The sequence below is a fragment of the Temnothorax nylanderi genome, unplaced genomic scaffold (assembly GCF_030848795.1).
Source record: "Temnothorax nylanderi isolate EJ_2023f unplaced genomic scaffold, tnyl_v1.0 TNYL_tig0089_pilon, whole genome shotgun sequence".
NCBI lineage: Eukaryota > Metazoa > Arthropoda > Insecta > Hymenoptera > Formicidae > Temnothorax > Temnothorax nylanderi.
In genome coordinates, this window is record NW_027249151.1 from 633,558 (window position 1) to 656,919 (window position 23,362).

The following is a 23,362-nucleotide window of genomic DNA, read 5'->3' on the forward strand; positions in this document are numbered from 1 at the left end:
CATTAACATCCAATCGTAATAAAAGAAAGCTTTATTTAATTAGCTTTATTGCCACATAGTTATTGTTTACATACATGCAAAGACTTATCTATACGAATACTGTTTTAAGTTGCAGTTTTAAGTTTTTAAGTACTCGAGACTCTGCATTTATGATTATTTATTCAAATTTATAGTATTTTTTCGATATGTCCAATCATTAGTAAGATTTTATAATGGAAGTGTACATGACAAAAGCTTTTATCATGCTCATATATCTTAACTTTCTGACAAGAAATGAATATTAATGTCTAACTCTTTTAATTGATTTGTTCAATTATAAAATGAATCTTAATCAAATCGTAAAAAAAACATTTCCGAAAGTGTCACAAATATCGCGCTTAGTCTCTATACAATAAATTAAAATTTGTTTCAATCAATAATACTCTGTACATTTTAAAGATCTTGGCAAACACGGTTTGCTTCTCAAAAGCTTGTCAAACAATTTGACGGCATCATGGAAAAGTATTCTAATCACAGAACAACTTTTTAGAAGCGTTATTTGTACAATAATTTTTTTTCTTCCTAAAGTTTTCTCATCAGTTACAATAGGAATTAAATATAAAAAAAATGAAATTAAAAATTTCATAGATTAAAGCTATACTTTTTTGAAACATACTACTGGTAAAATAGCATTTTAGAAATTACGATTGTAACTGAAAATATGCAAAATGCGTGTATAATATCCTTTTTGTTGATGCCGTCAACTTATATATTCTATAAACACTATACAAACATTTCTCGTCTCGCGAATATTTGTCAAAGATTTTTTCTCAAAACTTTATCGTTATATATAAAATTATTTCAAAGTCACGGAAAATTATTAATGTGTCCTTCTTTTTCTCCATCGTGGAGCGTATGCAATATTTTTTGTTTGTTTTATATTTGTATATTTAAACCTTTTGTATTAAAAATTTGCACCAAACACCACACTTGACATGCTGCTCTTCTTTTGAGAACCTTCTTCCGCAACACCAAATTTCTTGTATTCGCCCACTTTCTTCTCAAAGAAGTTTGTCTTCCCCTCCAGAGAGATGAAATTCATAAACGAGAACGGATTCTCCGAATGGTAAACCTAAAATTATCACAATATTCCATACCTCTTAATAAGTAAAATTTAAATAAAATCTAAAACTTTCTCACATTATTAGTATCGATTATGTAAAATAAAAGCGTGATAAATATTAAAATGACGATAAAAATAATAAATAAGCTTTTTTATACATTACTTTTTCAAATCCTAATGCAACGAACAATCTGTCCGCGACAAATTCGATGTAGTTACACATAAGTGTGCAATTCATTCCTATCAGTTCGACCGGCAACGCCTGAGTCAAAAATTCCTTTTCGATTTCGACGGCGTCCATTATGATCGACTTCACACGTTCAAACGATGGCTTTTGTACGATGTGTTTAAATATTAAGCACGCGAAATCGCAGTGCAATCCCTAAATGTAAACAATAAAAATAAAATAATGAGTATAAACATGATGTAATAGAGGAAACACAGAAAGAAATATATATTAACTTATGTTAGATAAAATTTATCTACTTATTAAATAAATTAAATAACTTGTGTGTAAATAGATGCAAATAAAATTAATTTACTGACCTCGTCTCGCGAGATGAGTTCGTTGCTAAAGGTGAGCCCTGGCATGACTCCTCGTTTCTTCAGCCAGAAAATCGCTGCAAAACTGCCGCTGAAGAAGATACCCTCAACTGCAGCGAACGCAACTACACGTTCAGGAAACGTAGCACCATCCTGATTGATCCAGTTCAATGCCCAATTGGCCTTCTTTCCCACACAAGGAAGTGTTTCGATTGCATTAAATAAGAAATCTCTGGAAATAAGATTAATCAATATAGTTTCTGTAATTAAAGTAATTAATATCTAACAATTAAAATATAAATGCAATATAAATAAAAAAGTAATATTTAATTTATGTACAATTTAAAAGTATATATAAAAAAATTGTAATATCTACTATATATTTGTGAGTGTGCAAATATATGCCAATTCCACTTACTTTTCTTTCGGATCGGAAATATAAGTTTCAATGAGCAAAGAATACATTTCAGAATGAATATTTTCTATGGCGATTTGGAAGCCGTAGAAACAACGTGCTTCGGCGATTTTCACTTCCTGACTGAATCTCTCAATCAGATTCTCATTAACGATCCCATCGGAAGCTGCGAAGAATGCCAAAACATGAGAGATAAAATGTTTCTCGTCGGAACTTAGCTTTTCATCCCAGTCCTTCTTGTCTAGCTGTAAAAATTACAAGAATTCATTGTTATCATTGAACATGAAATATTTATTAAATTCTATTTTGCATATTTTCTACTTAAAAATTTTTTAATTACTAAACTGTTAAATATGTTAAGTTTTCAAGCTGTATATTTTTATACCTTTGGAAAAATATATTATAACTTAAGAGTTTACCTTGTGAAGAGCTACTTCTTCTATGGTCCAAAAGGAGGCTACAGCCTTTTTGTACATATCCCAGATATCAGGATACTGAATAGGGAAAATTACAAAGCGGTTTGGACCTTCCTGAAGCAGTGGTTCTAATTCTGGATCGAAGTCCTCCTTGAGTTGTACCTTTCGTACAGCTTTTGATTTGGTAAGCTGCAAATTTATTGTTTTTACTAAATATCGTAATCAATGAAATTTTAATAAAATAAAATAAAATATATAAAAAAATATATAAAGAAATTAAATATATCAAGCACAAAATTGGTATATGAGTAAATAGGCTATACCTACCCCAGTTTTCAAGCCATGATCCTGAGAAATAGTTGGAGAAATGCATGATTTCTTTGGTGATGTCTGTAAGAAAAAAAAACTGTTAATTTAAACCTAACATTGTAAATATGTAAATTACATCATCAGGAATCACACGATTCAATGAATTACTTTGTCAATTCAATTGTCAATGTACTCTAAACTAATATGCAGTGTTATATAAATTATAATAATTTAAGAAACTCTTCCGCAATTGCATTAAACGCATTACTCATTCAAAATAAATCTATATGCGTATAGAGAATAAGATTGCATAATCTTGTGCAAAAAATAACAAACATTTCTGAGCGTCACCTTGGTGTAAAATATTCTTAATATGATAACAGATGACAAAATAATAAATAGAATTCTAAAATATTTTGCACCGAGAAATATCTAGAATTAAATACACTCAGTTTATTTTGAACTCGATATCGTGCGGATTTTAAATTGTGCAATTTGTTAAACTAATGAATTGAAGTATCTAAATTTATTTTGATCGGGAGAAAATCTCGGAAGGCAAATTTGTCATATATAGTTGTTCCTTTATACACAAATGTTAACATACTTCTTACAAATGTTAATATACTTCTTGCAAAAATATTTCATAACCTAGAGGAGTATCAGAGTAGGTGGAGGAATTCTGCCAGTGAGAATAATGCAGAGAAATTATTTACCTTTTCATTCATCTTAGGTTACCGACGACGATAACATCGAGTACAAAATCGCGAATATTATATTTAATGATAAAACATTCTGATGAAAAACACTGGTCATTCTAAGCTCTATATTGAACACACACAGATATATATGCGCAGCTACTCCATGTATATAGTTAATACAATGTAGTACACACGAGCCGTTTAAAATGCACGCGTCAGCGCGTGAGACATGCCTCGACCAAGCCTTTTAACGTTATCGCTACTGTCGTTAATGATCTTTGTGTTTCGAAACGCGCGCTTCCCATCGCGTTAACGAGTTTTCCAAACTGCGTGCTCTCCATCGCGTTAATCCGTTAATGAATGGCGGAGAATTTACGTTTTCGCGCAGACTCGTGTCCGGTACATAACTGTCGTCGGAAAACAGATCGAAGAGTCGACTCCGAAGTCCGAATACGACGAACATATATATATATACATAGAAGGAGGGATTCATAGGGGGGGGGGGGGGACAGGATCCTCTTGTTGGAATTACGCAATTCTATTTGTGGAAGCGGCGCACCTGAAACGTGGACACGTTAGAATTTTCCTATGGCGATCCGGACGTAACACGCATGTCCCAAATCGGGACATATAATGTCTTTAGAGCCAATTTCACCAACCACGGTTAGCTTAAGGGGATCCTGCAGCCGTATGATTTACCGACATTATCGTTTTCACATAAATCTTTTAATTGGCTTTATAGAATTGCAAAAATCTTTTACAGAATTAAAGTACGCACAAAAATCTAGGCTAGCAAACGCGATTTTATATAAAAAACACCAAAAAATTAAAAATGTTACTTATTTGGGCACATACAGCTGTCACCTGACGACAATATTTGGTTAAAACAAAAATTCTGCAGTTTATACATACATAATGTTTGTCTCCTATCCTTAGGAAAACATGTAGGAATAATATCGTGCAAGTAGAAGTAAGATTCAATGCGTACAATAAAAGAAAAATGTGAATTTTATTTTAGTACTGCAAATACGGATGCAGAATGACAAGAAGAGCAGCAACAGTAGTTGCCGGATCTTGCGAAAGATGGCGAGCAATCGAAAAAAGGACAGATGTCATTTCGTTAGACAAAGACAGATATAGGGAAAACAAAATTAGAAAGGTTGACATTATCGACATCGAGGAAGTTCGCTTGTCACTGCAGGATCCCCTTAGCTTAACCGACGGTTAAAGTTAGCAGGGTGGATTCATTTCTATTGGTCAATCCTGTTAACTTTAACCGTCGGTTAAGCTAACCGTAGTTGGTGAAATTGGCCCTTTTTTAAAGACGTCTTATGATATGACGTTTTTACGACATATCATATGTCCCGTTTGGGACATTATGTTCACGAGGGAGTTATAAATTAATCTTCAGTTCCCTGGATATTTTCTTTAAGAAGAAACTTACTCCGAATTGGTCAAAGTGTTATTAAAAGAAGTTCTAAATGGAACATCTCGTATATATATCCGTATACATCAATATTTTTTTTCTTCAATTATCGCCAGAAATTTCATTCATCTACCGCATGCACGTTTCCTTTCAAACGCAGCCGTTTCTTGCTGTTTCTTAAAGCACATAAAACGCAAGCGTGGGGGCGTGTGGGCGTAGGGAGCGGAGGGATCGATCATCGATCTCGCAACTCAACGGATTTTTCCACTCGCGCTGTTTAGTCGTTTAGTGATAACACCGATAACGAAGACACACGCGGCATGATCGCTAATAAAACGTTCGATCTGCAAGAATATAGAGACAGAAGATGCGGTACGACGGAGACGGTTAATTGTACGTGGGCCCGGTGGGAACGAGGAAGGAGAAAACAGCGGACTCACGTGCAACGACACGTCCTCGAGGTGCTTGCGGACGTTCTCCTTCGTGGATTCGTGCAACGCCATCGTTATTCTCGATTTTTCCAGCTGGACTCGGTGATCAGGAACACAACGGCGACGGCGAGAGCGACGGCGAGAGCGACGGCGACGGCGACGACGGACGACGATGGGTGACGAGTGATGCCGGGAACCGTTACAACGAACGGAGCAGGAAACACTGGGCACTGGCACCTTAAGCGGGACGATTATTATCTCGATCGCGTGTTGATTGGCCTCCCGTGCCGGAGTTTCGCGCCCAAACTGCCGTCCGCCAATCAGCTGATCGGGCCTTGCCGCCAAATTTTGCGAGCTCTCGCGTCTTTCGTTCTCTCTTCCTTTTTCGCGCGTACCTCGGCCGGAAATATTCCGAGATGAATTTCTCACGGTCGCGAAGGATGATTCGCCGACGAGAATCTCTCCCGCGACGCTCGGCGATGTCGGTGGTTTTCCCGCGCGTTTTGACGAGACTGCGCGATGAGCGCGTCGCGGATAAATCGTCATCGAGAAGGGACAACTGCTACTCAGCGGCTTGGTCTGCTGAACGCGCCCAATGTGTATGAATCATTTGAAGGAATTTAGCACAACTGACTACAATTAGACGCCGTTTTTGTATCATTTGTTGTTTCAATATGCTACTTATAGTTAATCGCCAATTACGATCACTACGAGCGGAGCTGACAAATTTATCGCTTTTAAAATAAACCTAATAAAGCTTGGTCTTGGCAGCTGAACTCTTTTCGCCCTTCCTTTCTCTCCCTTCGATTAATTATGGATTTGTTTTGTTTTAAGAAAGCACAGCATAGCGTGGCTACACGTAAAACGGACTTATTTGGACAAGTCGCAGCTGCTCGTGAAAACAAGTTTCGCGGACGATGACTCGCGTTTTTACATACCGGCGAGTTCCGAAACTCGTCGAAATGAGTTTCAATCGCCGTCCGCTTCACTTGGCGCGTGGCCAACGCGGAATTCGAATTGCGGCCTTCTTCTTCTCTTATCTCTTATTTTAAAGAGAAAATACGTTCAAGATGAACAGAACCAAGCTTTACGTAAGTAACATACAAAAATATGGATCCGCTCGGCAATTCATTATTATTACGACTATATTAATCGGCAAATTTGAATTAAATATCCTTATTGATGTCGGATTAACGCTACATCTGCATGCTACATGATGCTACAGTTGCAATACCTATTCTTCCTATTTTTTCCGTTAACTGCAAAAAGCGGAGACATCGGGTGATCATTGCAATAAACCATATTTATTTGGATAATAATTAGAATAAGTAAATACAATAAAGAACGCTTTTAGCAGGCCAATTTCCCCGACAATGCTCATGAACTCTATGAATGTCTTCTTTTGTCTGAAAGGGATGCATTTCAAGATATACGCGCACCATTAAAAAGTCTCGACGACAATCGATCAATATTAAGGAAATAACGATCTTCCAGTAAGTGCGTATTTGCATCGTTAAAACAATTAAAAGTATTGCGAATATACTGTACATAGATAAATCACGCTAAACTCTTAGGAACGGTTAAAATTTTTTTCTCTTTTTTTCCCCCCTTTTTCATCATTCGCGTGTAAACGGCATTGTTTAATTATGTCACTCTCGTCAGTCTAAAACAACGAAAATCCTATATCTATTTGCGTATAACTTGAGATTGCATTTGCACGATTCTGTTCAAGAGGAAAATGATTATCCATCCCGGATATTACGGCTCGGACAGTGTTTCTTGTCATCCGTCGCGCTTGTGTGTATGTGTATATGTGTATTGGATGTATGGTGCGTGTATACGGTGTATGTGTGTGCTTTAAATGGCATCGATATCGAAATCATCTTCGGAATCATTGTTCACGGCGGCAGCGACTGCGGTGGCGGCGGCAGGCTTCGGCGTGGTCGGCTGCTGTTGTTTCAGGGATTCCTGCTTGGCTCTATCGTCGTATTCGATCTAAAATGGAAAATTTGAAACCAGACAAAGTTAGAAAAAAAAGTATATCGAAATAGTTTAAGGGTGTGAATAATGCAGAGGAAAGAAGCATTAAATTCAATGGATTACTTTGAAAGAAACAAGAAAGTTTAATCTTTCAAGTCGAGCCATTTTTAATTTACTTATGCCCCCCCCCCCCAAACAAATAAATAAGTAAAACAAAAAAGGTTTTATATATTTAATTAATATTTAATAGAAGAAATAAAAAATAATTAAAAAATTGAATTAAATTAGCATTTCTCTTTGAAGCACAATAAGATTACCTGCACATCGTCATCTTCTTCCTCGGATTCAGACTCCTCTTCCTCTGCAACTTTCAACCATGTTAAAAATGGTGCAGCTCGATCGTGAATCTCTTGCGACAGGTCCTTTGAGACGTATTTCTTGCTGACTTTGCTCGACCACTCATCAAATGCTTTCTCTTCCAAGATATCAGCGTCGTAAAACAACTAGGAATGCATGCAAAGATTTTAAATTATTTACTAAGTCAATGGCGATATCTAAGAATTACGACATATATTAATACTTTCTCACTGAATGCCCTAATAAACTTTTCAAAATATTTCCTAAAGTTAATTCTAAAAAATTCCCAAAAAATTAATTTTTTTACCTTGAGGATTCCGGGAACCTTCGGCATCAACGCCTCCTTATGCAATGCGATCACCTGCTCGATTCCTCTGATCAAATATTTCTGCGCCTTAATGTCGTCGTGAGTGAAGCGCAGCAGCAATACTCGATATTTCTTCGCCTGTGCGGCGATTCCTTGATCGAACAGCAACTCGGCAAGGATCAACGGCGCCTTGGTCTTAATCTCGAGACGTTCCGCCTCGGTCACGAGCTCCTTGTGATTGTTGTCCAGCTGGCCGGCATCGCGACGGCATTTAACCAGTTTGTAGAACATGTCCATGCGCTCCTTTTCGCTCTTCTCAAGATCATCGCTGATAGTCATACCTTTCGCACCATCCGTCAGGTCTTGGAGACGAGCTCTAACCGCCTCCTCGGACACATCCACCGCCCATTTAAGGTCATCTCCGTCGTCGTTGATCGTTCTTACTGGCGGTGGTTCTACCACGATGTCTGTAGAATTGTTGACGTCATTTTCCGGAGAACCGGATCGATCGTTGCCGTTAGTGGTGGCCGTGGCGGTGGTGATTGTACCCGTGGCGTCGCCATTGGCGCGTTTCGAGCGTTTGCCGCGTTTACCCTCCGTCAATGAGCTACCCTGCACTGCTGGATTCAAGCTCGGCGGATTTTTCAAGATGTACGTATTCAACTTATGATTGCTCTCAAGAAGGCCATGATGTCCGCATGCTTTACAACCCTGCGAGATCGTGCCCTTCTTCGAACTAACCATCAGTTCGGTTTCCGGGTTGTCGCAGGCTGGGCAAAGGACATATTTTCGGATGAAACCGTCCAGCAGGTCTTGCAGCTTCGTCGCGTCGTGCGAGCCGTTGACGATAAAACGTTCGTTTTTGAAGTCAAATTGCGTCTGCGCGCCCAACTCGCAACCGAAGTACTTGGTCGGGTACGTAGCCGGACGACCGATCGCCTTCGCCACATCCACCATGTTGACGATCACTGTCTTAATACCGTTTCCCTTGCCTTCCACCTTCGCCTGGATTCGCGGCATCTTATAGCGATAAAAAGCATCGCTGACATTGCGATTGACGTTCACGCTCGCCATGGTGACCGATGTTTCCGCCTTCTCTTGCTCTTAACAAACTTAACTTCTCCGATCGACAGGGATCTCTGACGAGACGTCGTTGTGAAAGTATTAACGAATCACAACGAAAAGATCGACGCTTAAGCAGCTCGTGAGATGACGTTGGCTCTGTTCCTTCTTTCTCCTCTTTCTCAGGTGGGTAACGTCTTCGTCCTGGTTCTTCTAGATCTCCTCTGTCGCACGTTTCCAGCCAGCGGCAGCTTGGTAGCCGGCAATAGCCAGTAGCAGGCAATGGATGCTACCTGCTCGTGGTAGCTCGTAGCAGCGTGTCGAGTCAGGGTGGTTCTTCCTCTTCTCAGGATTGTAGTCCTTATTAGCAGTAAGGCGTGCCGCGCCGCTACCCGCTGACGCCAGTCACGTTTCCCTGAATGGCTGTAGCTTCCGATGCCTATTACTGTAAAGAGGAAGAAACTCGCCTTTAATATTGCAATAACTCAAACTGCCATTAATCTTTAATCTGAATCGCTAATTGAATTAAAAGAATTGTTAGGCATTTTGTAACAAGACTTGTAGATTTGAAATGTATTTTAATAAATATAATTCTTTTTCAATGTCTTCAAGTTATTCTTAAAATTTCAGATTTGAGCAGAAATAACAATATTCTTTTAAACACACTATCAATTTTCTCAACAAAATTTAAAATAAAAAAATTGACACTAACCAGACTGACTCACAAACCTGGAAAATTTTGAGGTCCTGTGCTTAGGCAGGACCAGGTGGAGGTTTAGGAATCGTTGGGTGGTATCTTGATGCCTCGGGTGTTGCCTCGGTTTGGCGGTGGCGGGTGGGGTAGGGGGGTAGTCCTCAATGATCATACACGCTGCCTGTCCGTCGCTGGTCGCCGTAAGAAAGCCTGGCAATCGGTGGTACCAGGTTGGTGATGATGTCGACGTTAACTCGGCGGTTAACTCGTCGCACGAAAACGAACGGTCGTGGGTGGTGATGGTGTTGCCGTTTGATGATCGCCAGTCGGATAATAGTGTTCTACTGTCGCCGCCGCCTTTGCTACACGCCGATCCTTTCCCTCTGGATGATATCCTGGATGTTTCTGCAAGAAAGAAGAACAAAAACAATCTTGAAACTGTCCTAATCCAGTTTAGTCACTTTCGATTTTTTGTTAGATTATAATTTTTGTAACTTTATTTTTTTTACATTATATTTAAATAAAATCAAAGGAAATTAGTAGAAATCTTGTCTCAAATTTGGAGAATTGAAATTAATTAAAAGAACTTATCTGGAATGTTATTTTAAATTTATTCTACCGTATAAGGAAATTTGATTATATATTAACTTAGAAAAATGGAACTTTAATTTGAGAAATCATTTAGAGTTGGAAACTGAGACATTTGTATTTGCTTAGAATAAATGTCTGTGCAACTCTATCTGCACAACTTTAATTAAGATAATATTATTCTTATTCTTATTGTTTTTTTCCCTTTAACCTCGATCTTATCGGAATCATTTTAATTGTAGGATTGAAGATGTGTCTCGGACGCGAAGGAATCAAGGAATCCGAGGGCGAATCTTGCGGGCTGCTCTTATCCATGCGAGTTAGTGGTCTGCTAAAAGCGTTCACGAGAGATGCAAAACCATGAGAATGAAATTCAGGATAATTTTCAGACGGATGGACGATCATGGGACCGGTGTGCGTTTCATCTGGCTATGATGCTAACGATCATTCGGATGATTTTCGTGCGGGACGAGCCGTATTAGGAACATGATAGCGATGACCGCTAAGTCGGACTGAACGAAGTTGCGAAAACGAGATTTGCGACGGACAAATTTCATCTCTCTCGATAATCGAACAAATGCAGTCGCAATAAATGAAGATACGCTCGAGATATGATTGCACCGAAGTGTATATACCTTATAATAAATTAAGGGGTAAGCTGATGTCTCGGACACAAAACATGTTTGCGATGTAACTCGATTTCTCCGGACTTATTCGAATGTGATTTATTCGCTCGATCAATTCCGCTTGTGTTTTCTAAATGACCATATTCGCTACAATAACAATACGATTAATATTTCCTAATAATAAATTGTTCACAGGCACGCCTCGTGAGCGAAGAATTGTTTTTTTATTCGCGCACAATCACTCCGTGAGACCGATCGAAAGTTTGTACACGGGGGAGTTACGGGTTGTCACAAGCAATCAAGTTAACGTCTTGTAATACTGTAAGGAACGGCACTTCTCGAGGGACATCCCCTATTGATTTAGCATCCGAGATATCTGAGAGCGCGATTCGCACAAGGACTCTCGTGTTTCAATCGTACGGTATGCAAGTGGTGTGTAATTCTGCACCCGATTGCAGCCGGTGCCTGTTGTTTACAATAACTGTGCGATATTAATATTGATCCTTACGCTCCATTTACCGGGCTATAAGCGTCGCATTCGCGGCTACTGTTAAGACACCTCAAGGCGTTTCAAGACGTGGCAGCAAGACTCTTATAAGAGTCTAAATTATACATTGTTTTTTTTTAGCAAAGGCAGCGCGTATTCGCGAAGATGGACCGCGAGAATTGATTGGGATGATAAATCGAATATTGGCCCCTCGCAGTTTGACAACATCGTTGTCGGAACAGAACGTGTCGAAGTGTGACGTGTCAAATATTTCGATACTCGGGTTCACGCATGGAGCCGCAGAACTTTCACCTTCCCCGTCGTTCCCCAGCGACGGAATTTACGCAGCAATAATCTAATAGTAAATCTCGGTTAACCCAATCGCGAGGTGGCGACCGTTCCGGGGGAAACCTGAACACCCTCGTGGAAGTGCGCGCACCGGAAACGGGAGGGTTACCTGCTCGGTACAGACGCATAAGTCGTGATTTGCGACGGTGACGCGGCTGCTGTCGTTGATCGCCAGGTGTATCCAGACTTCCTTCCTCTTCTCCAACGGCACCCTCGTGAGCGGAGAGATACGTCGAAGAAGGACGAGGCTCGGAGACGGAGAAAGAGAGAGAAAGAGTGGAAAAAGTGGAGCAGGTTTGTCGCGTCGCCGAGAGAGAATCGATTCTCGCGCAGGGGGTAGTTCGCGAGAAAGAGAGAGCGCGCGTGTGTGTGTGTGTGTGTGAGAGAGAGAGAGAGATAGAGAGCTGAGAAGGTCGGCCTCTCGCTAGCGCAACTAGAGTGGTTACTCGTCTCTTCGTAGTCTGACGGCTCTCGGGACCCCGGAGGTCGGCCTACCCCGCGGCGCGCACGCGTCCTTTCGCCGCCACCGTGTATATTGATCCGGACGCCGACGACGCCGATCCGGACGCCGACGGCGCCTCTTCTAAGGAGAGAGCAGCCTTCGGGCAAGGTCACACTACTCTACTCTCAAGTGGCTAACTGGTTCGCAATCGAGGCCTCTTCTTTAACAAATTGTGGAATTAACATTTGTGTGTATGTGTGTATGTGTGTGGACGCGTGAGATTAAATTAATCCCGGGGAGGAAAATATTAAATTAACGTCGAGATAAAATTTCCTAGCAGTTGATCGAGTCCCTGGTCGACGACTTGCGAATAGCGCGAAAGATTCTAGGAAAAAACTCTGTGAGATAGGTCGGGGTGGATTGACCCAGGTCCAGGTCGCGTCATGGGTTGAAGCATGACTCTCTGTCCGGCTGTGTTTAATTAATCTGTGTTTGATATATCGGCCGTTGGATTAAATTAAGTAATAAACGTGCCTGTATGGAAGCGGTAAATAATATAATTTGACCAATAATTTAATAATCTCATTTTCATTAAGTAATATAACGTTGATAAGTTCTTAAGAATATTTTTGCCATTTCTATAATTCTGAAATACAAAACAGATTTTTTTACAAGATCCATATGAAGGTTTAATTAATGCAAATCCGTCCGGATTGGCAAATTCCTAAGACCAGCGCCTCAACATTTACATTTATGTACTTTTTCATTCAACGAGTCTCAGCCAGCATTTGAATACCTCGAAAGAAAACTTGTTATTCGTCATCGCAAAAAAAAAATTATTTGCCCGTTAAATGTAAAGCCGACAATTTATAGATTCTCGCGGTCGGTCTTAACGACTAGACAACTCCGTTTGGGAGTTCTCCGTCCGGGAGCGCGACGTTCTCGATGCGGCCGTAATTATCGGCCCGGCGATCCTCGATAAATACTTTCCTCCCGGCGAAACTCGTTCTGGCACGCTTGCCTCTGCTCGCGATTCGGATTCGGAGAAAGTGAGGGCAAGCGATGCTGGAACTCGTAACATTACTTCATCGCTGTGGCCAAAACGCGCGCGTACACGCACGTTCTAACATAAGAAGAAGATGGAGTTTCGGGCGCAAAGGCATTCGCGGATCAAGAATGTTTTGTCTAACAATGAGCGAGATAAATTGGATTGGAGAAATATCCTTTGTGAGGAGTGAGGAGGGATCGCGTTACGAAAATTCCACGAGTCGCACGAAGACGACGCTTGAGAACCGCTGCCTTCTGATAAAGCGCGGTATTATTTTGCATCGTTATCGAGAACCGTACGCCGTATACATGCTTATGGGTCAAAGTAGCAGGCCATCTTGGCCAGATAAACGCAAAAAACACACTCGCCAGTCACGCACGGACAAAGGAAGAAGATTTAGAATTAATCCTGTCTGACGCAATTGTCTTCAAATGTTTCGGCAACAACGTCCGAATCGGACGCTCTCCAGAATGTCGCGAAAATAAACAATAATGAAACTTCTAATTCCTACTTATTATTGTGGTTGCTCGTAATTTTTCCGAATTATTCGAATTCTTACGAAGCTTCAATTCTTAACTATTTTTGCATTTGATCGATCTTATCGAGTCGAGATTTTCATTATCTATATACGATTTTATATCTTCTGTACACACGTAAGAAATAGGAACAGTACCTGATAACATCAATGCCTTTTTCCGAAGCAAACTTTTCGAAATTCCACGGACTCTCAAACTACAGAGACTGGCGCCCGACGCTTGCGTGCGCTCGAGGAAGTTCATATTGTCGATAGGAATGTATTTACAAACATGAGCCAAGCGAGTTATTGCTGATCGTGACGAAGTTGAACAACATGGACTAGAAAATCGCGCCGAAAGAATGTTATTATCTTGCGAGGTTTCTTTTATCGACGTATTTGCAGTAATAGATCTACAGCTATATAATCTAATCGCAGCACGTACTGGATGTCTCCGAACTAACGTTACTATCGGAAACCGTATACTGGGAATATATACTGGGGAAAAATAGCGAGATACAGCTAGATTGAGTTTTGCAAAATTGGAATTTTTATGCCGATATTCGGCTAAAAATTCAAGGGGATTCGTTGAAGATCAAAATCCCATATTTATACAATTTAAAATTTTTTGATCGGTCGGTACCGTCTCGCTATCGACGTTAACAAAGTAATAATATGCTGGGATTAATTATACATTCGTTGTAACATTAGCATTGATATATAATTCGTAATCGCTATTGAACCCTCGGAATAGTTATTAGATGACACAGCAATCGACAATTCGCATGCAAACGTCACGCGAGAGGCGTCCGCTCGTTCCTTTCTTTTTTTCAAGTTCAACGGTTCGAATGTATTCGCACAGGTTTTATAAAAGAAGGTATTTCTCTCTCTTTTGTGTAATATTATAAAATAATAAATAAATACACACAGGATGTACAAATGTCAGAAGGAACATTGCGTTCCGTTCTCCAACCTTTATCCTTATACGGCAGTTACAGCGAGAAGTTAATTCTGCGCGTCATTTAATTATCTTAGAGTATGCACCATTTCCCAACTGAAATCACGGGAATTACGAAAATGTGTAATTAATGGCAACGAAGGGGACAAAGCAAATTCAGCAGGCTTCTCGAAAGCCTTCTTAATCCTCTTAAAACAAACATCATTTGACCACAGACCTAGAAAATATACAAAATAATATATTCCATCATGAATACGTAAATTTCACGTATAAATTAGAAACAAAGAGCGATTATTAGGAACTTGATAATTCCTAATTTCATTTCTAATACTGTAAATGGCTTACCATTTTACTCAATACTTCGAGAGAAATACGTAATATACAGAAACAATTATTTGTAATAAATGGACGACATCCAGTAACAAAGTTTGAAGTACAGCATATAGCCAGCTATATTGTTACATAGTTGGTTATATGCCGTACTTAAAAACTTTCCCTCACAATTGCCTACAAAATGTCACAAATAGGCCTGTTCTTTTTAGCTGAACTTCCTATACGGTTCATCTTTTCTCTTTTTCTCTCCAACGTAAAAAGAAAAAAAGAAAAGATGAACCGTGCAAAGAAGTTCGACTAAAAAGAACAGGCCCAACGTCAATGCTGGCTATCAAATCCTGCTCGTCAAATGCTAGCAGTTCCCGCTCGTAGAACGAATTGCTCGTTCAACTCATTACAAAAGAGAGAAATCACGAAATAAATGCCTTATTACGGTCACGTATACGCATCAGAATACAGATGCGATAGGCCAGTTGGAGAGGTGCTTGCTAAAATAGACCCGCTTGTTTCCACTGCGCTTCCTACACCTCGCTCCTTTCCTCCCTTCTGTACATATGTCCCATTCTCGATGCAGAGGGTACAAGAGCCACCGAGTTGTACGAAACGTTTAAGGTAAAAATATACGTTCAAGGCGAAACAAGAAGCCCGTTTGCTCAGTCGCCCTCGTTCCCCTATCCTCTTCCACCTACAGAAAAGCCTGGAGCGGTCCTCTCCGGTCGCGCTCTCCGTGTCGTCTTCGAATTTTCTCCATGTCCACGGAATTTTCAAGCGTGACGCGCGCTTACGTTACGCACGTCTATTTTTGCGTCAGGTCTAGGAGTAAGAGAGCGCAGCTGAAAATAGCAAGTGAAAATAGCGAAAAGCGCGGACCCAAGGGTCCGGTGTGCTGGGTCAGGAGACCGGCTTTTCGAGAAGCTCCATTTCCTCCGCCGGCGGTGACGCGCCGTGCGACACGCACGCGAGTCGTCGTCATCGTCGTTGCGAACGGTGGGAGAGGGAGAGGGACACACGCTCATTTCCGCAGGAGAGCGAGGGGTCCGTGGTTCTCGCTCGCTCGCTCGTTCGCACGCACTCACGCACGCACGCACGCACGCACGCATGCACGTTCCGTGTCCCGTCGTGCCGTGTCCAAAATGGCTGGTCGCTAAAATTAGCGAGCGAGCGACGTGGGTAGAAAGAGGTTATGGCATCGGAAGAGAGAAAAAAAAATTAATTGGCAATTCAATCGACGCGATTGACGTTGAATGGAGGTCGATTGGACCGCCGTCGTCACGTCGGTTCGCATCTCGGACCGTTAAAAATTCGAGAGTGATACCGTGATATACGGGAGAAACTTACCTCGTCGTCGAAGTAAAGTCATATAAGATGGTATCGCCCTGCTGGACGGCCGCTTTCTAGCGTGAAAATCCTCCGCTCGGGAGAGCCGAGATTCGAGACAATACGGATCGCCCTTCCTGTCCGGGGAGCAACCCGATACGTCGTGTTGCGCGATACGTGGGCCCGCGGTGCCGATCGACGGAGTCGAGTTCTTTTGCCGAGATGGCTCGCTCGCGCGAGAGAGAAAAGGAGATCGAGAGCGAGAGAGAGATAAGGACAGAGCCGGCCTTCTGGTGCTCTACGTCGTCACTCCCGGTTGCCTCCCGGCGCCGTCGACGAACAGGGTTTACGCTACTGACTGTCGTGTTTCGCGGTAGTCGCGCGCGGAGGTCGGCGGTTCTCGATTAATCGGAACTGAAAAAAGAGAGAGAAATACGAGATTGCCAAGAATGCTACGAATCACACTCGCTGCGCGATGGCTACTGCCTGAATGCAGTCGCGAGCGCGGAGCGACGGAACGCCACGAGCGCCGCAAATGCGGCTCATTTCGACGTGTTCCATACTGCGTATGTATGTTATATCGACATTCTTCGGTAATACGATCTTATTTTTCAATTGTTTGCTTGAAAATTATATAATATATACAATATATATATATATATATATATATATATATATATATAATATAATTAACAAGATATTATTTAAAAAAATAAATCATGGACAAATTATCGGGACTATCAATGGAACTCCGGGAGGCGGAGATATTTGAAGACTATCGATATCGATTATCGATATAAAAGACCTCGCACTATTCTTATGGTAAAAAATGTGTCATATAAGAAATGTATAGAATGTATAAATAAATAGAATTATATATAAAATATATGTCCATATATGTTTCCTTTCTCTTGTATAATCTCTGTATACACAGGAAAAATAATAAGAAAACAATTATAAAAAATGATTAAGAAAATAATTTTAGCATTGTTTTTTTTTTTAATAAAGTTTGAGAAAATGAGACATAAAAATGATCATATATGATTACATATATAGAATATTGTATAATCTAATCGCAAGTTATCATAAATAATATAATAAGAATTGTTGTAGATAATGTTTATAACTTCTTTGAAATATTTTACCAAAGAAATTTTTATTACGTATAATAATTTTGCAATGCAAATTGTTGTACATACATTAGGATGAGTCCTCTCAACCTACTTTTATAAATACAAAAGAATTCATTCATTTATAAAAGATATTTCGTAAAACTTATCCGGCCCCCAGTCCAATGAATTCCTCCAGATGGAAAATGTCAGAATTAATCGATTTATGACTCAAAATGTGAATTTTTGCAGATACGGCATTTTTCTTTAGCAGGGCAGTATAATACGTATATATCTAGTTGTAATAAAAATAATACGTTTTCAAAATGCCTAAATGTTTTTCGCTTATTTGTCATGTAATATGCATGAAAATGCAAACAACTATTTTTGTTGTCTTAGTTAGCTGTTAAATAATGAAATAATTTGGAAATGAAATGGTTAAAACGCCGACATGTCCAGATCAAGTTTTTCGCTTCTGGCTTCTGGGTCTGGTTCTGGTGCTCATATGTCTCATTAGTGACGGCATCCGGCATCATCGACGATTATTGATGCTCGTGTTCGCCCAGTGAATCGCTGAATTCTGCATACAAAAGCTCACGCTTTCACCAAATTTGAAAATCATTGCTAGATAAAGATATTGTCCGTTTCTTAAATGATCGAAACGGATAAGCCCATGTCGTCATTGTCGTCTCGCTTCTCCGGTTATCACGTGTGGTTGCGTTGAGTTTAACCTCAAATCGAAGAGCGATCCCGACGATCCCGTGTCTCCGCCGAACGCGGCTGAAGGGGCCGAACTGGCCGAAGCCGCAGGATAGATAGACGCGTTCATAAAGAAAACGACTCGCGAATCTCAGTCGGGGAGAAATGAAGGGCGTGATGACGGTATTCAGAAGCATGCGGACCAACGAGTTCGCGATGGCGTTTCGCACGTGCTACAGGGGGTATTGCACGACAGAGGGTTACACGACGACGTCGACGACGCAGAAGGTGGTCCATCCGTACAACCAAATTCACCCGTGGAAATCGGAGAACGAGTTTGCGAAAGATTTGCTGAAGAATGTGATTTACAATGAAGGTGGAGAAAAAATTGTTCTACGTCGATTAAATACTCGCATCTTCCAGCAAGATTAATAATTATTTTCATTATTATAAGATTGGCGAATTGATTATTGGTCCATTTTGTGAAATTTAGTAATCCTTGCTTTTGAATGTAATTGCTGCATTATTGACCGTTAAATAATGTTTATTATTTGCGATGACTATTAATATTATAACTTAAAAGAAATGTAAAGTCGCAGTTATTCCACTTGCGTTGATTATTTTAGCATAACAGTTTCCTTTTATCGTCAAAATTGATTTTTTCTTGATGTCTATACAAAAGTTATATTATTTAATAGATAATAAGAAATGTTGAATTTATTGGAAATAAATGTCTATATATTTAATTGTACTTAGCTGATAAAGTGATACATTTCAATATTAATCTGTGAATACTTTCTTACAGATGGAATAATTGCAATAAACAAACCATATGGCATACCTATGCTTAATAGCTTGCCAAAAACAAACCAACGTCTGCAGTTAACTCATAAGATTGTAGGTGCAGTGAATTATTCTGTACAAGACACTTTGCCATACCTTGCGAAGGAATTAGATGTACCAATCTTAATACCATCCTTGGGAGCAGAAAAGTACATAACCCTTTCACTTTCTTTTTTTTTCTAAAAAAAAAAAAACTTATTTTACTTACAAATTACCTATTTTTGCAGATATATGAGTGGCGTATATGTTTTTGGAATTAACGACAAAGTGTGTCGGCAGATAGAACTTGCGAGAAATCGAACTGCAGGCAAATATAAGAAATATTGGGTGGTCACGATCAGAGTTCCGAACGAGATTAAAGGAAAATATCATCTAGCGATGATTTTAAAAAAGTCTACGCTAGGAGACAAAAAGGTACATCTATCTCCATGTATATGTTCTCTACGAAGTAATTTGATGTTCACTGAAATAACGGATTACGTGTGCATTTCAGCCTGTTATCGTGACTAAGTGGAGTAACAACGAGGCGAAGAGAAATGAAGTCAAGATATTAAATATAGATTATAAAGTCTTATCCAATTCGACACATAATTTGAGTTCCCTAATAGAAATCGAAGCATCCGCGAGAAAGTGGAATGCTGTCAGGTTATTCGCTTCCACGATGCTGTACAGTCCGATTCTCGGAGATAATGTTCACGGATCGCGCGCCCAAGAAATTATGGGTACATGGTTAAGAGTCGATCCATTCGCCGATTCCTGTTGGGATATGCCGAAGATGAATCGACAACTGCTAGATCTGCTAGATGTGCCACCGAGTAAACAAGAAATTATTCCGACTCACATACATCTAAAAAATGTGCGCTTAATTCTCGGCAAAGAGAAAAAAGATGTAATAATAGATGCACCTTTGATGGATCCTTTCGATTGGACCTGCAAGCAGCTTCAATTTAAGATACCGGATGAAGCAAGGAATGCTGTTGCAGATGATGAAAAAGTGTTGGCTCACATGTAATAAATATAATGGTAATTAACTCACATTTCTCAATAAGTATTGTAATTGTAATAAAAAGGATTTTAATTAAATTGATAATATTTATTTCTTAGCATATATTCTCATGCTTTCGATCAATCAGATGGATAACATAACAATGATTAGTGAGATAACACATGTTTGCCTTTTAAGATTCTTCTTTGGAGAATTTTTCTACCATTTGGTGTTGACAATCTCGCAAGCCATCCGTGCCTTTTTATGCGTCTTCTTTCATTGGGATGAGGGAAATGATATCTCATTATGTTTCTGACAAATGTTGAACTCCATGGGCTCCACACCGCAGTCGTCGCAGTCGCTGTCGATGAAAGTTGGCTTGTGGCCCGTCTGCAAACATGTTAACAAAATGTGATATTAATACGTAATATATCTATATTTTGTTACCTAAGATCTCATTGCCGTCTTATGTCAATGATGTGAATAGTAGTTTTAAATTGAAGAAAATCAAATCTCTTGCTCTTCTTTAAATGTTGAAGGTTTCTAATCGCCAAACAAGATGTTAATCCTTATTAACACGTTCACCAGTTCATGACGGTCACCGGTGATCGTTGGCCACAATTAATATACATATAATACGCAATTATATTTGTAGGACGATTATATTTAGTAATAATAGAAAGACCTAATAACGACACAAATTACAAATGAATATTTTTACTTAATATTATAATTAAGTAATACTTTTACTTAATATTATAATTTAATTTCGTATTTCATCGCTTTTTTCTTACAAAATAATTCGGTATGAATAGAAAGTAGGCTAAAATACGCTTGACGGCGAACGTATATTGAAAATTGATGATACGATTACAAGAAGTTATTTCGAAAAATGTTCTTAATTTTCGAGAATAAAGATAAAGTTTAATATTTACGGTAAAGATTGAAATACACCCGTGATCAATTTGCCAAACATGTTTTCACACCGCAAGTGTCTTAGTGGAATTTAAGGTTAAATCCGCAAATCGCTCGACGATCACCGGCGAAAATCGTCGAACATCGAACGTTTCCGTAAACCGACAGTGTACTGTCGCGTGGCGCACTCTGGAAGCGAGAAGTTTTACGGTTTGGACTGCCGCCGAGCCGGCCGAGCCGAATATTGCGCGATTGACCAAATAATGGACCCGTTGCGAAATTCTGCATCATAAAGGTGTGTAAAATAAATTATCTATAATATGGTCATCATGTTTTTACTTATAAAAACTGCAACGTGCAATTTTGTCGTTAATGCAATTTCGATAGACTTCTCACCTCGAATATTGACAGTATAAAAAAAGGAGCAAATGGCGGCAACCGATAAAATATCTCAATGGCTATCGCGATTTCCTTAATCGGAAATTGCAATTGTCGAACATAAAATTAATCTTTCAAATAAAACTTTCGAATGAGACCTCGAATTTGAATACGTTTCAGGCGCGTTAAAATATTTACTACGTCTCGACGGGATCTTTGGGATACCTGTCAAAACCTGGCTGGCTTCAATCGGTCTATTAGCGAGGACGTGTTCACTGATTGACCCATTCGGGAGTTTACAATGCCTCACGGACTGCCGAAGGGCGCAGCAGTATTAAAAGTACAGCCCTCGAGAATGCGACGGGGCAACGACATCCTCGTTTCAAAAGGTACAACGCGCGTTCGACAAATTTCCAGGCATACGTACAGTTGAGCGAAGAATAACTACAGGAAAAAAGGAATGTCAAATCAAAACTTTATATACATACTCGTGTATACGCAACAATCTATAATCTTAAAAGAATTTCAATTTTTTTTTCTTGGTTGAACTATATAAATATATTCATTCAAGCAAGTTTTTTTTTATTTAACGCAATATAATCTCATTTCCAAGATTATAGATTGTTGCGTATATGTACGAGTATATATAAGTCTTGATTTGGCACTTCTTCTTTTTCTGTATGTTATTGCAATGGAATAACGAAATTACAAAATATTAGGATAAAACTACGAGCGTCTTAGAGAAAGCGAATGGATTGACTCCACCTTTTTTAATTTTAGACGCATATGCGCGTGTTTATAACTTCATAGACTTTTTCTATTTTTTATTCGATAGAATTTCGGATTTGCGGTTTAGCTTCTGCTGTAAGGCTCATACAGTCATACATGAGACACCGGCGGTTTTAATAGCCCCAAGTGAACTCGTTCGAATTTTACTGCCGCTTGAATCTGCTAAGTCGCGAGAATGTTACAGTTTTACAATAAAAATTGTCTTTTATCGAAGTGACGTTAAAGTATATATCCGATAATCTTATTAACTGATTAAGCTTAAGGCAAAGTGAGCGAATAGTATTTGCGATCGTTTTGTCTACGCAGCGACATTATGCGAATTTCTTCTAAATAATCTAATTTTAACTTTATAAAAGTTTTAATCGAGATTGTAGAGTACTTCTATCTAGCAAATTTATTGTTAAGAGTACTTTTTGTGTAAATTACATTCTAGAAATCGAATATATTCATCACCGATACTTGACTTTATCAGGTGCAACAGTTCGCGTGAAATTCTTCTTGTCCTCGATGCGACGCTGATCTCAAACGACGGACAACGACAGTCTAACACCCATTTCTTTCTTAACTTTCTGTATTGTTTGCGATACTTGGAGAAAAGCGCTCGTTTAGTTCACGTAGAAATGCCGAGACTGAGCTGCAGCAACAATGAGCCTCGATCATGCATTAAAACCACTCCCTCAGTTTCTCCGTGTCGCGTCCTCCGACTACTCTCCCCCGGAGAGATTCTTTTCTATCGTCGAATGCGCCCCGTGGTGCCGACCTACCCCATGGGAGGATTGATCTCGCCTCGATCTCGACGGTAATCGAACTGCCGTGACCCCGTTGACACGTCGTGTGTAGCAGACGAACGAACACGCGTGCATCCATGACGTCACCGTGTCTCATGGTGGTCGTCTGATCTTGAGCCCACGCGGGGCCTCTGCCCTCCCCGACGTGATTTCGATGCATTTCGGACGCGCGGTTACGTTGTACATCACTCGGGATTTGACAGAAACTTGTATCATCGACGTTAAGTTTTCTCGTTTACAACTTAAAAAAAATGAACGAAGAAAACGCGCGCGTAGTTCGACAGGAAATACATATATTTTCTTTATCAGCATGGGAACATTTAAGGCATATCTTTTTAAAAGTTACCGAGGAACATTTCCAATATTATATGGTTTTACATAAACGCCCGAAGGTATAACTTATCGCGTTCGTCTATTGACAAACTTCTATTGACAAACTTCCTCCGTGGATCTTT

General features: G+C 39.7%; 5 protein-coding genes across 10 annotated transcripts in view; 2 read left to right on the forward strand and 3 right to left on the reverse strand.

Moving 5' to 3' along the window:
• Window positions 1-13: 13 nt before the first annotated feature.
• Window positions 14-5,659, reverse strand: Rnrs (ribonucleoside-diphosphate reductase subunit M2 B). 4 transcript variants are annotated; one of them, XM_071710375.1, is made up of 8 exons: window positions 3,717-3,921; window positions 3,499-3,606; window positions 2,804-2,866; window positions 2,480-2,665; window positions 2,064-2,305; window positions 1,649-1,877; window positions 1,266-1,484; window positions 14-1,111 (listed from the first exon to the last, which is right to left on the reverse strand). In XM_071710375.1, the coding sequence occupies exons 2-8, from the start codon at window positions 3,508-3,510 to the stop codon at window positions 944-946; spliced, it is 1,119 nt and encodes a 372-aa protein (XP_071566476.1). In that variant the 5' UTR covers window positions 3,511-3,606; window positions 3,717-3,921; the 3' UTR covers window positions 14-943. The 4 variants fall into 4 exon arrangements, with proteins under 4 accessions (XP_071566476.1, XP_071566477.1, XP_071566474.1 ...); XM_071710376.1 differs by having other exon boundaries at window positions 3,860-3,913; XM_071710373.1 differs by lacking the exons at window positions 3,499-3,606; window positions 3,717-3,921 and adding an exon at window positions 5,350-5,659.
• Window positions 5,660-6,622: 963 nt separating this feature from the next.
• On the reverse strand, window positions 6,623-9,058 carry Eif5 (eukaryotic translation initiation factor 5). The gene is made up of 3 exons (XM_071710377.1): window positions 7,985-9,058; window positions 7,638-7,823; window positions 6,623-7,335 (listed from the first exon to the last, which is right to left on the reverse strand). The coding sequence occupies exons 1-3, from the start codon at window positions 9,056-9,058 to the stop codon at window positions 7,198-7,200; spliced, it is 1,398 nt and encodes a 465-aa protein (XP_071566478.1). The 3' UTR covers window positions 6,623-7,197.
• Window positions 9,059-9,352: 294 nt separating this feature from the next.
• LOC139774871 (uncharacterized) lies at window positions 9,353-16,915 on the reverse strand. Of its 3 annotated transcripts, none has more exons than XM_071710381.1 (3): window positions 16,423-16,915; window positions 9,776-10,145; window positions 9,353-9,491 (listed from the first exon to the last, which is right to left on the reverse strand). In XM_071710381.1, exons 1-3 carry the CDS (start codon window positions 16,442-16,444, stop codon window positions 9,452-9,454), a joined length of 432 nt encoding a protein of 143 aa, XP_071566482.1. In that variant the 5' UTR covers window positions 16,445-16,915; the 3' UTR covers window positions 9,353-9,451. The 3 variants fall into 3 exon arrangements, with proteins under 3 accessions (XP_071566482.1, XP_071566480.1, XP_071566483.1); XM_071710379.1 differs by lacking the exon at window positions 16,423-16,915 and adding an exon at window positions 13,953-14,699; XM_071710382.1 differs by lacking the exon at window positions 16,423-16,915 and adding an exon at window positions 11,899-13,871.
• A 1,055-nt stretch (window positions 16,916-17,970) lies between these two features.
• Window positions 17,971-20,135, forward strand: LOC139774898 (pseudouridylate synthase RPUSD4, mitochondrial). Its single transcript, XM_071710432.1, has 4 exons — window positions 17,971-18,585; window positions 19,015-19,201; window positions 19,280-19,466; window positions 19,546-20,135. Exons 1-4 carry the CDS (start codon window positions 18,375-18,377, stop codon window positions 20,062-20,064), a joined length of 1,104 nt encoding a protein of 367 aa, XP_071566533.1. The 5' UTR covers window positions 17,971-18,374; the 3' UTR covers window positions 20,065-20,135.
• A 340-nt stretch (window positions 20,136-20,475) lies between these two features.
• The window catches only part of LOC139774896 (thrombospondin type-1 domain-containing protein 4), a 79,297-nt gene continuing 76,410 nt past the window's right edge, over window positions 20,476-23,362 (forward strand). The window contains exons 1-2 of the mRNA XM_071710429.1: window positions 20,476-21,247; window positions 21,511-21,719. Of these exons, the coding sequence (XP_071566530.1) occupies window positions 21,632-21,719 (88 nt within the window). The 5' untranslated portion in view covers window positions 20,476-21,247; window positions 21,511-21,631. The remainder of the gene's footprint in view (window positions 21,248-21,510; window positions 21,720-23,362) is intronic.

Bases quoted from the DNA above. Each gene is read 5' to 3' on its own strand.
- LOC139774898 (XM_071710432.1), top strand. From the start codon at position 18,375: ATGAAGGGCGTGATGACGGTATTCAGAAGCATGCGGACCAACGAGTTC. The intron at 18,586-19,014 runs GTGGAGAAAAAA...ACTTTCTTACAG, and splicing joins GAATGTGATTTACAATGAAG to ATGGAATAATTGCAATAAAC. The intron at 19,467-19,545 runs GTACATCTATCT...TGTGCATTTCAG, and splicing joins CTACGCTAGGAGACAAAAAG to CCTGTTATCGTGACTAAGTG.
- Eif5 (XM_071710377.1), bottom strand. From the start codon at position 9,058: ATGGCGAGCGTGAACGTCAATCGCAATGTCAGCGATGCTTTTTATCGC. The intron at 7,824-7,984 runs GTAAAAAAATTA...ATGCATTCCTAG, and splicing joins AGGTTCCCGGAATCCTCAAG to TTGTTTTACGACGCTGATAT. The intron at 7,336-7,637 runs GTAATCTTATTG...TTTCCATTTTAG, and splicing joins AAGAAGATGACGATGTGCAG to ATCGAATACGACGATAGAGC.
- Rnrs (XM_071710373.1), bottom strand. From the start codon at position 5,412: ATGGCGTTGCACGAATCCACGAAGGAGAACGTCCGCAAGCACCTCGAG. The intron at 1,878-2,063 runs GTAAGTGGAATT...TCTTATTTCCAG, and splicing joins ATTTCCGATCCGAAAGAAAA to AGATTTCTTATTTAATGCAA. The intron at 1,485-1,648 runs GTCAGTAAATTA...GTTTACATTTAG, and splicing joins AACTCATCTCGCGAGACGAG to GGATTGCACTGCGATTTCGC.
- LOC139774871 (XM_071710379.1), bottom strand. From the start codon at position 14,058: ATGAACTTCCTCGAGCGCACGCAAGCGTCGGGCGCCAGTCTCTGTAGT. The intron at 10,146-13,952 runs GTACTGTTCCTA...TCTTTCTTGCAG, and splicing joins AAAGGCATTGATGTTATCAG to AAACATCCAGGATATCATCC. The intron at 9,492-9,775 runs GTTTGTGAGTCA...TCCTCTTTACAG, and splicing joins AGGACCTCAAAATTTTCCAG to TAATAGGCATCGGAAGCTAC.